The following is a 17,816-nucleotide window of genomic DNA, read 5'->3' on the forward strand; positions in this document are numbered from 1 at the left end:
ATTATAAATCTTGCAGTTATTAAAAGGATAATACTAAAATATTATGAACAACTTTAGCCTCATAACTCTGACAAGGTAGATGAAATGGGCCATTTTCTCAAACACCAAAACTCAACCAAGATGAAATAGATAATCTGCATAGTCCAAATTAAAATCTACTCTTAATTAAAGATCTTGCAAAAAGAAAAGACAGTTTCGTTGGAGAATTCATCTAAATTTAAAGAAATAACATTGATTTTATTAATCTCTTCCAGAAAACAGAGGAGGGAATACATGTCAAATCATTTTATCAGGAAATTATTACCAAAACCATACCAAGAGAGAAAACTATAGACCAATGTGCCTCATGAACTTAGACACAAAAATCCTTAACAAAATATTAGCAAACCAAATCCAACAATCTATTAAGAGAATTATACACTATGACAAAGTGGAATGTATTCCAGGTATGCAAAGCTGGCTCAAATTTGGAAATTAACCAATCGATGTAACCCATCTATCAACAAGATACAAAGAAAAAGTATGTGATTATATCAACCAACACAGAAAAATCATTTGACAAAAATCCAACACCATTCATGATAAACACTCAGCAAACTAGTAATAGAGGGGAATTTCTTCAACTTGATAAAGAGCATATACAAAAAAGAATAAAAAACCCATAGCAAACATAATATTTAATGGTGAAATATTATATATTTCCCTCCTTAGATCAGAAACAAGGCAATAGTGTTTGCTCTCACTACTCTAACTCAACATAGTATTGGAAATTCTACCCATTAAAATAACACAAGAAGACAAAATTCAAACTGTAGAGATCAGAAAGGAAAGAAATAAAACTGACATGAATGATGTCAGTCCTTTATAGAAAATCCAAAGGAATTTACCAAAATTAAGCCTAAAACTTAATAACTAAGTTCAGCAGGGGCACCTGAGTGGCTCAGTCGGTTAAGTGTCTGCCGTCAGCTCAGGTCATGATCTCAAGGTCCTGGGATCGAGCCCCTTATCAGTCTCCGTGCTCGGTGGGGATTCTGCTTCTCCCTCTCTGTCTGCCCTCCCCACTCCTGCTCTTGCTATCTCTATGTCTCAAATAAATAAATAAAAGTCTTTTTAAAAAATGAGTTCAGCAAAGTCACAGGATACAAGAACATCAGTACATAAAAATCAATCACATTTCTATAGGCTAACAATAAGCATATGGAAATAAAAACATAATATCATTTCAATTGGTACAAAGGGATCAAAATACTTGGGCTTACACTTAAAGGATCTTTAGGAAGAAAATTACAAAATGTTGTTGAAAGAAATCAAATAAATGGAGAGATATACCATATCCATTGAGTTTAAGATTCATAAACTGTAAAGAAGTTATTTCTCCTCCAAACTGATCTATAGGTTTAATGTAATTTCTATTAAAATCACAGCAAGTTGTTGTTGTTGTTTGTAAACTTAGACAAGGTTATTCTAAAATTTGAATGGAAAAGAACAAGCCATAGAATACTAAAACAATCTTAACAATAAAGAATAAAGTTGAAGGAATCATTCCCACAACTTCTGTTCATCATTGTACTGGAAGTTCTAATCAGTGCAATAAAGCAAAAAGAAATAAAAGATGCCCAGTTTGGAAAGGAAAATATAAAACAATCTTTATTTATAGATACATGGTCTTCTATATAGAAAATCTGATGTATTCTACCACCACCTATAACAAAACGGCTACTATTAGAACTAATCAGTAAGTTTAGAAAGGTTGTAGTATACTAGATCAATAACAGTTGTATTTCCATATACTATCAACAAATTATCAGACTAAAATTTAAAACATCTACAGAATTTCTTTTAAATGTGAAAGGCTTGGGGGTAGGTCTGACGAAAATTGTGAAACATCTATACATTGAAAACTACTAAACATTGCAAATAGAAATGAAAGAAGACTTAAATAAAAGGACTATGTCCTGTTCATGTGTCAGAAACCTCATTATTGTAAACCTCAAATTGATTTATAGATTCAGTGCAATCAATTTAAATTGCAGCAAGCTTTTGAGAGGAAATTTACAAGATGATTCTTAAAATTCATATGGAAATGAAACGGTCTAAGAATAGCCAAAAACCTTTGCAAAAAAAAACTGTTTTAGGTCTAATACTACCTGACCTCAAGATTTATTATATACACAGCCACAATAATCAAGACAGTGTGGTGCTGGTGTAAAGACAGAAAAATGGATAAATGCAACAAAATGGATCAGAAATAGATCCAACTGATATAATGACAAATTTTCAACAAAGGCATTTCAGTGAGGGGAAAAATAGTGTTTTCAACAAATAACTGGATATCTATATTTTAAAATGAAGCCTTAATCCATTATTCATACCATATACAAAAAGTTAATTCAAAATGGACCATAACCCTAAATATAAAATCTAAAATTATAAAACTCCTAGAAGAAAATGTAGGAGAAAACCTTTGGGATTTAGGATTAGGCAAAGATTTCTTAGGTAAGGACAATAAAAGCATGAACCACAAAAGAATAAATGATAAGTTGAAAGTCTGGTCTTCAAAAGACACCATTAAAAGAATGGAAAGACAAGCCACAGACTAGGGGAAAATATTTTCACATCATGTATCTGATAAATAACCAGTAGCTAGAATGTATAAAGAGTTCTAACAACCAAATCTTAAATACTGAGCAAAAGATTTAAACAGACACTTTACTAAAGATATACTAATGGCAAAAAAGAACATAGAAAGATGCCCAACATCAGTAGTCATCAGGGAAATAGCTAATTAATACCACAGTGAGATACCACTTACACACCTACTAAAATGGCCAAAATTTAAAAACTAGTATTACCAAATGTTGGCAAGGATGTAGAGAAATGAACTTTTACACAGAGCTGGTAGAAATGCAAAATGGCGTATAACTTTGGAAAATAGGTAATTTCCTTTAAACATAAACCTATATGATCCATTTCATGCCTAATATTTATCCAAGAGAATAAGTATTAGGCATGTGAGCATACAACACACAATATCCAAGACATGTGTGCATATTTATACAGGAATGCTCATAGCAGCTTTATTTGTAACAAAAACTGGAAATAACTCAAATATCCATCATAGGCAAATGGATAAACTATCCATACAATGGAATACTAATTAGCAAGAAAAATGAATGACCTCTTGATACACAACAAATTGGATTAAATTCAAAACAGTATGCTGAAAGAAACCAGTAAAAACAAGAATTTACATGTTATTATTCCATTATATCAAATTGTAGGACATGCAAAAGAATATATATAGTGGCCGAAAGCAGATCAGTGGTTGTCTGGGGAGAGGGTGGAGAGCTGGTGAAAGACTAATTACCAAGGGGTAAGAAGCAGCTTTTAGGGATGGACATGTTCCTTGTCTTGATTACGGTGATAGTTTCACTGATACATACATAAGCCAAAAGTTACCAAATTATATACTTTAAATATGTGCAGTTTATTGTGTCTATTATATCTCAATAAATTTGCTTTAAAAAAAAAAAAAACTTCACCATGCTTAAAATGCCCTACATGTATCTGCTCCTTTTTTTGACAATATAAACACCTCTTCCCCTAATCCATTCCACTTCAGTCTGTTCTTCCCCAGCTTTCACCTCAAGGCTTTTGAGAACACTCTTCTTACTAGTATATAGACTTATCACTACTCTCTCCAACTGCCATAGCAAATAAGATTTAGATTATCTTCCCAAAACAAAAATACCTTTCTCTTCTGGTCTTTCTTAATCCCAGTTTACCCACACCGTATAAACTTCCTAATCTATGAAATTTTGGAATATTATTCCACACAGATTAAGTCAGTAAAACTGTTCATTCACTCTATCATTTGGTCCTTCAACTAATATTTAGTGAACATTATGTACTATGCATTCTTCTAGAACTTGAGCCATATCATTATAATAATGCAGCTAAATATTTCTGCCCCAATTGTGCTTAAATCCTACCAAAGTGGACTGAGAGTAAATAAACAAAATAAATTATAACATGAAAAAAGTGCCATTAAAAAAGTGAAATAAAGCAAGGTGATAAGTCGTAGCACTTGAGGGGAGTTTTTGTTACATATGGAAACCTGCTAGTCTTAGAGAAGTCTGATCTAATCAGTTATTTAAGAACACAGAATCATAATACACTGCAATTCTACAGTGATAAAATTACATAATGATAGTTATGAGTGCCTGCTCAAGGCTACCAGAAGAAAGAAAATAATAAAGATTGGAGCAGATAGAAAAAACATAGATAATAAAAACCAATGAAACCAAGAAATTGTTCTTCAAAAACCTCAACAAAATTGACAAACTTTCAGCTAGACTGACTTAGGAAAAAAGAGAGAAGATTCATAGAAAATCAGAAATAAAAAAGAAGGCATTATAATTGATCTTACAGAAATAAAAAAGATTATGAGTGTGCTCTGAACAATTGTACACCAACAAACTGGATAATCTAAATGAAATGGACAAATTCTTACAAACCCAAAACTTACCATTGCTAAATGATAAAGAAGTAGAAAATCTGAATTAACCTAAAACTAGTAAGGAGATTGAATTAGTAATCAAAAACCTCCAAACAAATAATCCTGACTACATCTGCTGCTGGCCCTGTCTCCTCCACATCAGAGATCAAAGAGAGATGCACATCATATCTCACTCCTCTTAGAGATGAAGAATTTGAATCCCAAAGAAAAGCAAGATCTAGAAAATTAGAACAGTCTAGAAGATCAATGCAGGGGGTGACACTGAAGAGGCTGAAAAACATTAAGAAGTTGTTCTACCAGAACCAGAGAATAAGAATGAAGAAAAACAGGATAAAGAGAATCAAGAAGAAAAGGAGTCAGAAAGGTCTAGAGAAGATGAATATAAACAAAAGTACTTCAGAACATATGAGCTTTATGCGTTACAGACTAGAATCAACTTCAAGTTCAACCACCCTGTCCTCTTCATGGTCTACCATGAACAGTTCACTCTATGCTTCAAGTCAACTAAACAGGCCAAATAGTCCTGTAGGTGTAACTTCTGTTTACTCCAGAGTTAACAAAGGAAAATTGAAAGAGAAGGAGAAAGAAAAAAAGGAAAAAGAAGATAAACCATAACCTAAATCAATCACAGAATGATGGCAACAAGGAGAAATAAGATCTATGGAAGTTTCATATCGGAAATAAGACAGCAATGAAAATGAACAAGAGGAACAATCATAGAGAAGAGGGATCCAAATAAGAATAAAACTGAGATTCCATTTCTAGATAAGAAGCCCATCCCGCATCAGCTAGGTGATCAGTATGATGCCTTGCTGGAACGCTCTGGAGCATAGTTTCTTAAAAGAAAGAAAACCTTACAGTAGCAGGCTAAAAAAGGATTGATTCCAGACTATAAAAACCCTTACGAACAAATTCTAGCTGAAAAGAAAAAGCTTAAAATAGCTACATGAGGCAAATATGGAACTGACAGATTTTAAATCGTAGTTGGAAAAGGCCACCCAGAGTTAAGAAAGATTTGCTGCGAGGTCACTATTAGAAACGGAAAAGAAGGAACAAAGAGCTTTAGAAAGAATGAAGACCTGAAGTAGAAGTAGAGCTCAAATGCCACCAGACCTAAAAGCAGACAAATAAAAGTTAAAGGATGAAAATAGGGCATTGGTCAGTACTGAGCACACTTTCCAAATTAAAAAGGGAAGCAGCAAGTAATGGAACCACGCATATTAGCAACCCAGCAGCCCATAATCGAGTCACTTGAAACCGGGGAAGAATCCTTGGAGACTATCATTTTCAGATATCCTGCCAAATGCCCACTTACCTAGGTTGTTTCATTTTTTTATTTTCTTGTATTGAGACCATTGTTCCATATTAATGCAGCTGCTGAGAAGTTTGTTTTAATGACTAAGAAATCTTGGTTTACAAGTCTAGGATATAAAGAAAGTGCTCAAGGCCAGATCTTCCTCAGATATTTAACCAATAAGGCTTAATTGTACATAAACACTTTCATGTCAATAAAAACTTTGAGCTCTCACAGAAGACAAGTATTCAACATTTTTGATGAGCCACAGTTTTGAATTTTTCAATATATTTTTTTTTTTACTTTATATGTTTGGTTTTGTATTTTTTCCTTTCTAACTCTCCATGTGCCAGACTCTTCCATGTTTTCAGCTTTTTCATTTACAGAAAATGACACATGCTCTTCTGAGATCATTGTTATGTATTAGGCTAATGTTGTGTTGTCTCTCACCTAAATTTCTTGGTGGAATATTTGCTTTCACTATGCAATATGCATTTATTTCCTGTGTAAAGCTTTAAAGTCAATTGAGATTAGACTCCTTTAAGCCCTATTTTCTGCCTTCATTGGTCAGTTTGTTTTTTATTATTGTAGTATATTAGATGCTGTAATCTTCACATTTTAGTAGGTCCTGAGTGATGCTGTATATATAGACAAGTGTCTTGTTTTGATCTTTAGACTACCACATGTCATGCTTGACTATTTTCTTATTTCACATATCTGTTAATGCAAAGTAGGCTACTCCATAATTGTGTAAAAAACAAAATATGCTAACATGAATAAAGGCTTTAAAAGGCATACAACAGGTGGAGCCCTATCCTTACAACATTTTTCTACTTTATTTTTTAAAAGATTTTATTTATTTGAGAGAGAAAGATTGAGAGAGAGAGAGAGAGCATGAGTGGGGAAGGAAGGGCCAAGGAAGAGGGAGAAGCAGACTCCCCTGCTGAGCAGGGAGCCTGATGCAGGGCTCCATCGCAGGACCCTGAGCTGAAGGCAGACACTTAACCGACTGAGCCACCCAGGTGCTCCCATTTTTCTACTTTAAAGTGCTTTTACTTTTCTTTTCAGTTTTTATTTCTTAGTGTTCGACCCCAATTAAGGTTGCATAAGGTAACTCTTTACACATCACATACCTAAATTTATCTGACTACTGTGTAAAACCCTGTGCTAGCCAAAGTAATGCTATGACAGCATTTGCAGACTTAACCTGTGAGTTATTGTTAAATGCATGTCATTGCCATGTAAAGAGACATTAATTTTGATACTGCCAACATGTTCAGACTACTTTATACATTTCAGTGGCCTTTTCTTTTAAAAAAAAGAGCAAAACCTGGGTTACTTGTATGGTTCAGTTGGTTAAGTGTCACTCTCGATTTCGGCTCAGGTCATGATCTCAGGGTTGTGGGATGGAGCCCCGCATTGGGCTCCATGCTCAGCAAGGAGACTGCTTGAGATTCTTTCTCTCTCCCTCTGCCCCTCCCCCACTTGCACTCTAAATAAATAAATAAATGAATGAATAAATAAATAAAAATTTTTTAAGAGGAAAACCAAGTTCATAATGAAGGTAATTTTTTATTTGGAAAAATAGCTTTTCTATTCTCATTAAGCCATGGGAAAAAAAAATCTAACAAATAACTGTCTCCTTTACCACTAAACAGTTTAGCCATTTGAATAAACTGTACATTGTAAAGTTTATAGTAGCTAACTGTATTACTGATTGTACATATTAAATGTGTGTGTGTTCCTTCATTTTATTTTAAAGATTTTATTTATTCATTTAGAGAGAGAGCGAGAGCGAGCGTGAGTGGGGGGAGGGGGAGAGGGAGAGAAAGAATCCCAAGCAGACTCCATGCTGAGCATGGAGCCCAATGCGGGGCTTGATCCCATGACCCTGAGATCACAGCCTAAGCCAAAATCAAGAGTTGGATGCTTAGCTTACTGAGCCACCCAAGCACCCTTCATTTTATTTTTTTAAGAATTTTTTTATTGAAGTATAGTAGACATACAATGTTACATTAGTTTCAGGGGTACAACATAGTGATTTGACAATTCTATATATTATACTGTGCTCACCACAATAAGTGTAGTTAACCATATGTCACCATGTTATTACAATATTACTGACTATACCCCTTATGCTGTACTTTTCATCCTTGTGACTTACTTTATAACTGGAAATTTGTACCTCTTAATCTCCTTCATCTATTTCACCCTTCCTCCTAACCCCCTCACTCTGGCAACCACCAGTTTGTTCTCTGTATTTATGATTCTGCTTCTATTTTGCTTAATCTGTTCTTTAGATTCCACATATAGGTGAAATCATATGGTATTTGTCATTCTCTGACTTATTTCACTTAGCATAATATTCTCTAGGTCCATCCATACTGTAACAAATGGCAAGATCTCACGTTTTTATGGCTGAATAATATTCCATTCCATACATAAATATATTTGTAACATCTTTATCCATTCATTTATCAATAGACACTTAGGTTGCTTCCGTATCTTGATTATTATAAATAATGCTGCAATAAAGATAAGGGTGCATATATCTTTTTGAGTTAGTGTTTTTCTTTGAGTACCCAGTAATGAATTATGACATCACATGGTATTGCTAATTTTTTGAGGAACCTCCATACTGTTTTCCACAGTGATTGTATCAATTTACATTCCCACCAACAGTGCATGAGGGTTCCCTTTTCTCCACATCCTCATCAACACTTATAATTTATCTTTTATTTACTGTCTTTTTAACACTAGCCATTCTGACTGGTGTGAGGTGATCTCTCATTGTGGTTTTGATTTGCATTTCCCTGATGATTAGTGATGGTGAACATCTTTTCATGTGTCTGTTGGCCATCTGGATGTCTTATTTGGAAAAATGTCTATTCAGGTCCTCTGCCCATTTTAATCATGTATTATTATTTTTGGTGTTAAGTTGTAGAAGTTCTTTATATATTTTCGATATTAACCCCTTATCAGATATATTGTTTGCAAGTATCCTCTTCTATGTAGTGTGTTTCCTTTTTGCTTTGCTGATGGTTTCCTTTCCTGTGCAAATGTTTTATTTTGCCGTAGTCCTAATAGTTTATTTTTATTATTTCCTTTGCCTGAGGAGATAGATCTAGGAAAATGTTGCTAAGGCTGATGTCCAAGAGACTATTGCCTATGTTTTCTTTGAGAAGTTTTATGGTTTAAGGTCTCATATTTAAGTCTTTAACCCACTTAGAGTGTGTTTTTGTGTATAGTTTAAGAGAGGGGTCCTGTTTCATTCTTCTGCATATTGTTGCCCAGGTTTCCCAACACCATTTATTGAAGACTGTCTTTTCCCCATTGTATATTCCTGGCTCCTTTATCAAAGGTTAATTGACCATATAAGCCTGAGTTTGTTTCTGCGTGCCCCTTTAACAGGTCATTGTGTTCTATTGCCCATTTTAGATTATTTTGAAACCGGAGTATTATAAGTCAGTAGTTTAAGCGCCCCCTTTCTTGGTTGGTTTTAAGAAGACATATGGTATTCTATTAAACCAGCTCAGAGTCTTGGTTTTTAAAGATACAAAGATAGTTGTGGGGAGTTTACTTTTTATTATACTTAAACTGTATGAATAGTTCATCTGAATATAGAGTATTTCCGGGTCTTATGTGGATGTAACATATACAAATAATTGAATAATTAAATGCATGTTTCTAGTATTTCAGCATTTTCTATTTAGATTATGTATTCTTTGTATACCTAAAACTGAACAGCTACCGTGCTATATTGATTCTACTGATAGTACTGAGCAGACCCAGTTTCTGCATGAAAATAGTTGCAAAAACTATTTTGGAAATAAAATGTATTTTGACACATACAAATAAAACTAAAACGAATAAAATAACTCCCAACAAATAAAATCAGGACCTGATGCTTCACTAATGAATTCTACCAAATATTTAAAGGAAAATAAACACACTCTTCTGCAAAATCTTCTAAAAAAACTGAAGAGGAAGGTATACTTCCAAACTAATTCTCAGAGCATTTTTCTGCTATCAGAGCCAGACTAAGATACCACAAAAAAAAAACTACAGACCAATATTCCTGATGAGTATGAATATAAAAATTTTCAATAAAATAATAGCAAACAGAATTCAACACACATTAAAAGGATTATACACCATGAACAAGTGGGATTTATTCCTGGAATGCAAGGATGGTTCAACATATGAAAATCAATGTAATATGGCACATGAATAGAATGAATGAAAACCACAGGATCACCTCAACTGGTTCAGAAAAAGCACTTGACAAAATTCAACACACTTTCATGATTAAATAAAACATTCAAAAAGTACAAATCGAAAGAAAATAAGGGCCATACATAAAAAGCCCAGAGTTAACATACTCAATGGTAAAATAATGAAACTTTATCTCTAAGATCAGAAACAGGACAAGAATGCCTGCTTCTGCCACTTACATTCAACATAGCACTGAAAGTCATAGCCAAAGCCATTAGACAAGAAAAAGACACAGAAGTCATCCAAAACAGAAAAGAAAAATTAGGCAAGAAAAAGACACAAAAGTCATCCAAAACAGAAAAGAAAAATTAGCTGTTCTCAGATGATATCTTATATACAGAAACTCTAAAGATTCCACAAAACAAAAGATCTGATAAATGAATTCAGTAAGGCCGCAGGATACAAAATCAACACACTAAAATCTGCTTCGTTCCTATACACTAACACGGAAGAATCTAATACAGAAATTAATAATTCCAATTACAACAGCGTCAAAAAGAATAAAATACACAGGAATAAACTTAACAAAGGAGACAAGACTTGTACACTGAAAATTACAAACACAGCTGAAAGAAACAAAACACACAAATGGAAAGAAACCGCATATTCACAGATTGGAAAACTTAATACATTTAAGATGTAAATATCACCCAATGTAATCTACAGACACAACAAAATTTTTATCAAAATCCTACCCAATGGCATTTTTTTTTTCCTGCAGAAATAGAAAAATCCATCCTAAAATTCATATGTAATCTCAAGGGACTCTGAATAAACATACCAAGTATGTTTTCTGACCACAATGGTATGAAACTAGAAAATAACAAAGAAAACTGGAAACTCACAAATATGTGGAAATTTAACACATACCTGAACCAAGATATTTTACAAATATCTTGAAGCAAATGAAAATGGAAACACAATTTACTAAAACCTATTGGATGTAGCAAAAGCAGTTCTAAGCAGGCAGTTTATAGTGATAAATACCTACATTAAGAAACAAAGATCTCAAACAACCAACTTTACACCTCAAAGACATAGAAAAAGAAGAAAAGATTAAGCCAAAAATTAGCAGAAGAAAGGAAATAATGGAGTCAGAGCAGAAACAAATGAAATAGAGAGCAGAGAAACAATAGAAAAGATCAACGAAACTAAAAGCTGGTTTTCTGAAAAGCAAAATTAACACACCATTAGTCACACTAAGAAAAAAGGAGAGAAGACTCAAGTACAATTAGAAATGAAAGAGGAGACATTATAACTGATAACACAGAAATACTACCTATCATAATGTCACTTAGAACAATTATGCCAACAAATTGTATAACCAAGAAGTAAATTCCTAGAAACATACAACATATGAGACTGAACCATTCATAGAAAATCTTAACAGACCAATAATGAGTAAGAGACTGAATCAGTAATCAAAAACATCTCAACAAAGAAAAGCCCAGGACCAGATAGTTTCACTGGTGAATTCCACCAAATATTTAAAGAATTAACAACAATCCTACTTAAACTCGTCAAAAAAACTGAAGAAGGGAACACTCCCAAACTCATTTTACAAGGCCAGCATTACTCTGACACGAAAGCCAGATAAGGGCACTACAAGAAAAGCCCAACATTTTTGATGAATATAAATGCAAAATTCTCAACAAAATATAAGCACACAGAATTCAACAGCACATTTAAATGGTCATACACCATGATCATGTGATTTATACCTGGGATGCAAGGATGTTTTAACATATACAAATTGATAGAGGTAATCACCACATTAACAGAATAAAGGATAAAAAAATCATCTCAACATTTTGCAGAAAAATTATTTGTCAAAAATTCAACATCCTTTCATGATAAAAATTCTCAATAAATTAGTCACAGAAAGAACGTACTTCCACATAATGAAGGCAACATATGGCATGCTCAGAGCTAACATCATAATCAGTGGTGAAGAAAGCTTTTCCTCTAATATCAGGAACAATGCGAGGATGTCCATTCTTGCCACTTCTATTCAACATAGTACTGGAAATACACGTTTTCTAGACATGATGTATTTTTCATGCCACTATAACTGATGCCTTTAAATTTTCATTTTATATCTATTGCATAAACTTTATTTTTAAAAACTTTATATACAGAAACATTGCTACTTCCTATTTCTAATAATTAACCTATACATTTTCATCTTCTATGCATATAATTTTATCAATAAATAATGTTTTATTGCTTTCTAATCAATTACACCAATGTTTTCTTGCCTGATTTTCCTAACTAGGTCTTTCAATGCAATGTTGAATAAAACTGGTGAGAATGGGCATTATCTTTTTTCCAGACTTTAGAGGGATAATTTTCTATACACCCATAAGTATTAAATTTTGCTATATTTTATGGTAATATACAGTACATATTATGTCATGATCAGATCAGTGAGGTTTCCTGGAAGGTAAAAAGGCAAAATGGAAGGCCCATGAGAAGATAAGAACTCTTGAGTCTTTATTTTCCTTACATATTTCTGTAAGTGTTACTATATTATCATTTCCTTCTCACATTTCTGTATGTTCCTGAGACCCTGATTTTCCCATGCTTCCATAAGGGCCAGGTAGGGCCAATTTCCATCAAGACCTCTCAAAGCAGATCACTCCATGGTACATGCCTGAAGGTTTTATTTCCCGGATCCAAATGGCCAATTATAGCCAGTATCAATAACTGTTTACAGTGACACAAAGAATTTTCTCACACACATTTGCATATCTTTATGAGGTATGCTATGTCCTCTGCAGAGGTTCCCATACAGAGTCTTACTTCTCAGAGTAAACACTGGGGCCCTGCAGAGAAACGGTCAGCTAAGCAGGACATATGAAGGAATCAAGTAGGAACTTTCTGGCAGAAACCATATTTAGCCACACAGGTCACTATATCCCTGCTACATATGACTTCTCCCCATCAAGATGCTTTCCTAAAGATTCTTACGGAGAAGAGTTGGGCCCACAACGAAGAATACAGAAACATTTTAGAGATAGCAGGTGGGATTCATACCTGCCCATGTAGGCTATCCCAGGCATGTCTTCCACATTCCCTATGGATTTTTCTCTGAGGGCCACTCAATTCTCAGGAAAAAGAATTGGTGCTTTTGGGAAAGGGTAAAACAGGATCTGTGATGGTATCATACAGGGTCTTTATGTGCAAGCACCATAAAGTACATGTGTTTGCAAAATAAAAAGTGAGGTCTCCATAACGTATGAATTAGGCCACCAGACACAAGGCAGTGTTAATGGAAAAAAGACAGAAAAGGAAATCAGGAGAATCAGAAACACAGGGTCTGGAATGCAAATCAAGTTTAAAGGTGTACACCTGGGTATTAGCAACCTCCTTCAAAAGAACAGAAAGGGAAGATAAAGGGGACAAATATGAGCTAAAAACATGTCTCTGCCAGAATTTTATATATAGATCAGGGAACAGATACTGTGGATGAAAAAAGGCTACACAACCGGTGAGTTACACAAGTTACACAATCGGTGAGTACTGGAATAAGCATTAAAACCCATGACCATCTATGTCTTTTCATCACACCAAGTTCCTAGAGGGGAGGAGTAAAAGAAAGAAAATAGCAAGAAGTGTCAATTCCAAGGTCCTGGGTCCATCCACTGACACAGATCAACTTATATTCTTGAAATAAAACAAACAAACAAAGAGACCACATTTATTGGACCTCATCAACCCATCTTTCCATCTATCTATGAGAATAATTTTACAGATACCCTTAGGAGTAACAATCAAATCCTTCCCCCAGGCACCGTTTCTAGGTCATGGCATCTTTTGACTCAAGCTTTCTTCATGTCCTCTACAGGGAATTACTGCACAGCTATAATTATGCTAAGTTAACAATAACAATATTATCACATGTCCAATTCTTACTATGTAACATAATCATAAATACATAACTTCAAAATAAACTATATATATGTAACTTGTTATATTAATCATTCAGTTCACAATCTCAAAAGTTTTACATGCCATAGTGAAAATGCCCATTATTTATATAACTGAGATGTCTGTATTATCTCTGATAAAAAATTACATACATTAGGAAGTTTATTTCACTTGTAAAATTTTATCAGTAAAGATGCCCCCAAACTCATTGAAATTCATGGGTTTTGTGTTACTTATTAAGGCTTGAGCAGATACTGAAGATTTTTCTGTGCTTAGTCCATTCTTATGATTTTACCACTGCATGAATTCTCTGGTGTACGGTGAGTTGTGACTTTTGAATGAATGCTTTCCCACATACAGTACATTGGTAGGGTTTCTCCCCAGTATGAATTCTCCGATGTACAACAAGGTCTGACTTCTGGGAAAAGGCCTTTCCACATTCAGCACATATGTAAGGTTTCTCTCCTGTATGAATGCGCTGATGCCCTGGGAGGTGGGACTTCTGAGAGAAGGCTTTCCCACATTCACTGCATACATAAGGTTTTTCTCCTGTGTGAATTCTCTGATGTCCAATGAGATGTGACTGCTGACAGAAGGCTTTTCCGCATTCACTGCATTTATAGGGTTTCTCTCCAGTATGCGTTCTCTGATGTATGATGAGCTGTGACTTCCGGGAGAAGGTCTTCCCACATTCAGTACATTCAAAAGGTTTCTCCCCAGTATGAATTATCTGATGTATAATGAGTTCTGACTTCCTGCTGAAGGCTTCCTCACATTGAGCACATTTGTACGGTTTCTCCCCAGTGTGAATTCTTTTATGTATAATGAGGTGGGACTTCTCACAGAAGGCTTTCCCACATTCAGTACATTCATATGGCTTCTCTCCAGTATGAGCTCTATGATGTATAATCAGCTGTGACTTCTGGGAGAAGGCTTTCCCACACTGATTACATTCATAAGGTTTCTCTCCAGTGTGAATTCTCTGATGTATAATGAGGGGTGATTTCTGAGAGAAGGCTTTCCCACAGTCATTACATTCATATGGTTTTTCCCCAGAATGTACTCTCTGATGTATAATGAGGGATGATTTCTGAGAGAAAGCTTTTCCACATTCAGAACATTCATAAGGTTTTTCCCCAGTATGAGTTCTCTGATGTACAATGAGATGTGACTTCTCACTGAAGGCTTTCCCACATGCACCACAATCATATGGTTTCTCTCCAGTATGAATTCTTTGATGTATTATGAGTTGTGACTTTTTTAGAAAAGATTTTCCACATTCAATGCATAAACAGGTCTTCTCTCCACTTTCAACATTCACATATTGAATAAGAGATTGTTTATTGCTGATAATCTTTCCACACTGACTATCTTCACAGTGTTTCACTCCATTATGAATTTTTTCATGCTTAGAATAGGAAGAAATAAGTGTACTCCCACATCTAAAATTCTCACCAGTGTTTTTTCTTGCATAACCCCTATAACAACTGAATAAGTTTATATTAGGTTCCAAGCTCTTTTCAAATGAGTCACGTGTATACCGTCCTTGTCCTGAAGCATCTAGGTCTGTGTAGTCATGAAACATTTTTCCTAATGCCTTATATGAATAGCCTGATTCTTCAACAACTGTTTTGTTTTTGATGGCCATGACTTGCCTGAGAAGTCTGTCTTCATTTTCCTGATCTCTCTCCAGCTGGTCATCATCCTGCCATACCTTAAAAATGGAGTACAATGAATGATCTCTTGTTACACCTTCCAATATCTCCTTATGGAAGGAAACACCTTCAAGTATGTCCAATTGAGGATTTTCAAGTCTAGTCTCCCTCTCTGAAAGAATAAAAAAAAATCAAACAGATAAAAAGATTTAGTAGAGGACAAAAGAGGTTAAAAACAAATGGATGATACATGATGGTCCAGAAGACAGAGAACTGGGAGGGCAACGGGCCATTTGAAACGTGTAAATTTATCACATGAGTACCTAAAGATGGACTTTACTTCCAAAAGTGGTGGCATGAAGTAGTTGAAGAATTCTCCTCCCCAAAAAACAAGTACAAAAATAAAATGATTAAAAAGCAAAAACTAATTTAGGGCACTGAAAAACTACCAATAGGAGGTAATAAGCTGAAAAGTGCTTACTCACCCAAAACTTCTACTTCATTAGGTAAGAATGGGGAGCTTGTGGCATTCTTTCCTAAGGTTTTCCCATCTCCCACCCCTAGTTATGGGGCATTAAAACACTAATCCACAGGATACAACTTAATGCTGTTAGTAAAGCAGCTAGAAACTTAATGGGAATTTGGAAGCAAAAGAGTCATAGAAAGATTGAGATGATAAACTCTCCCTATACTCCTACCTCACCACTAAAATATTTGTGCAATAATGTAGAATTTTCAACCAAAAATTACTAGACATATAAAGAAACACAAAACTGTGACCTAAACTAAGGAATAAAATCAGTTAATAGAAAGTAACTCTATGTGGGTACAAATGCTGTATTTTGTAAACAAAGATTCCCAAAGAAGCTATTATAAACATATTAACTCAAAGGAAAAGACTGCTAGGCAATGAGTGCATAAATATGTAATTTTAAAAGAGAAAAAAGTATATAAAGGAACTAGTTTGACTATATGGAGACAGAAAGAGGAAATCTTGAGTATTAGAACTTTCTTGTATCATGATTGTGGTAGTAGTTAACTTACTCTATGCTTAACATTAATTTTGTGTAAGTTAAAACATAAAAGAACCAAATGGAAAGTCTAAGGCTAAAATTAAAATTTCACCAGATGGGCTTATTAGATTTGAGAAAGCAGAAAGCAAGATCAGAATCAGTAAATTTGAAGATATCACTAAAAATTAATTAACCCAAAGAACAAAAAGAAAAAAGGATTATAAAAAAATAAACAAAAATTCAGAGATCTGTGGTGTAATAATAGGCATTCCATCCAGTATATGTGTAACTGGAGTGGTAGAAAGAGGGGAGAGAAAAAGGCAAAAAAAAGAAAAAAGAAAAAAGAAAAGAAAAATGTCTTTAAAATCACCCGATTTGGTGAAAAATGTTAATTTACATATCCAAGAAACTCCATAAAGTACAGGCAGGATACCTAGATAACTAGCCACATCAAAATCAAACTGCTGAGAATTGGAGAGAAAAAACTTGAAAGCAGTAAGAAAAAAAAATGACACATCATGCATAGGAGAAGCATAGTACTGCCAGCTGAGTTTCAACACACTCAAAAACTCTGAGGCCAGGAAACACTGGAATGACATATTCAAAATACTAAAAGAAAGCAGCCTGTCAACCAAGAATTCTATATCCAGTGAAACTCCTTTAAACATGGCAAAATAAAAGCATTTGCAGATAAACAAAAATATTTGCTAGCAGAACTGATTTACAAAATATACAAAAGAAAATCTCTCTGTCTGACAAAATAGTACCAGAAAATAACTTAAATCCATAGGACACTAACAATTTTTTTAAGTGTGTAGGTAAATATAAGGAATTTAAATATGTCTGCCTTTTCTCTTTTTCTTTTCTGTAAAAAGCTTTTTAAAGCAAAAATAAAGAAGAAAAGATGACGGAGGAGTAGGGGACCCTATTTCAACTGGTCCCCGGAATTGAGCTGGGTATCTACCAGACCACTCTGAGCACCCATGAAATCAGCCTTTGATGTAAGAAAATCTGGATCTCTACAAATAGAATATTGCAGGAGGTTGGTTTTGAGGGACAAAGTGGGGAGCCGTGATTCCATGGGCAGATATCAGAGGATAAACGGCAGCAGGAGGGAGCCTGTCTGTGGG

General features: G+C 34.4%; 1 protein-coding gene and 1 pseudogene across 14 annotated transcripts in view; one reads left to right on the forward strand and one right to left on the reverse strand.

Annotated features, from left to right (window-relative positions):
* The first annotated feature begins 4,597 nt into the window (after window positions 1-4,597).
* On the forward strand, window positions 4,598-6,638 carry LOC116626127 (annotated as a pseudogene).
* Window positions 6,639-11,282: 4,644 nt separating this feature from the next.
* Window positions 11,283-17,816, reverse strand: part of LOC116626133 (zinc finger protein 300-like) — a 36,471-nt gene continuing 29,937 nt past the window's right edge. For 13 of the 14 annotated variants that reach the window (XM_032395315.1, XM_032395308.1, XM_032395310.1 and 10 more), the window contains one exon: window positions 11,283-15,845. In XM_032395315.1, coding sequence (XP_032251206.1) covers window positions 14,302-15,845 — 1,544 coding nt within the window. In that variant the 3' untranslated portion in view covers window positions 11,283-14,301. The remainder of the gene's footprint in view (window positions 15,846-17,816) is intronic. The other variant, XM_032395322.1, reaches the window with a different exon arrangement.

Source organism: Phoca vitulina, unplaced genomic scaffold, assembly GCF_004348235.1.
Source record: "Phoca vitulina isolate PV1807 unplaced genomic scaffold, GSC_HSeal_1.0 scaffold83, whole genome shotgun sequence".
In the NCBI taxonomy this organism is placed as follows: domain Eukaryota; kingdom Metazoa; phylum Chordata; class Mammalia; order Carnivora; family Phocidae; genus Phoca; species Phoca vitulina.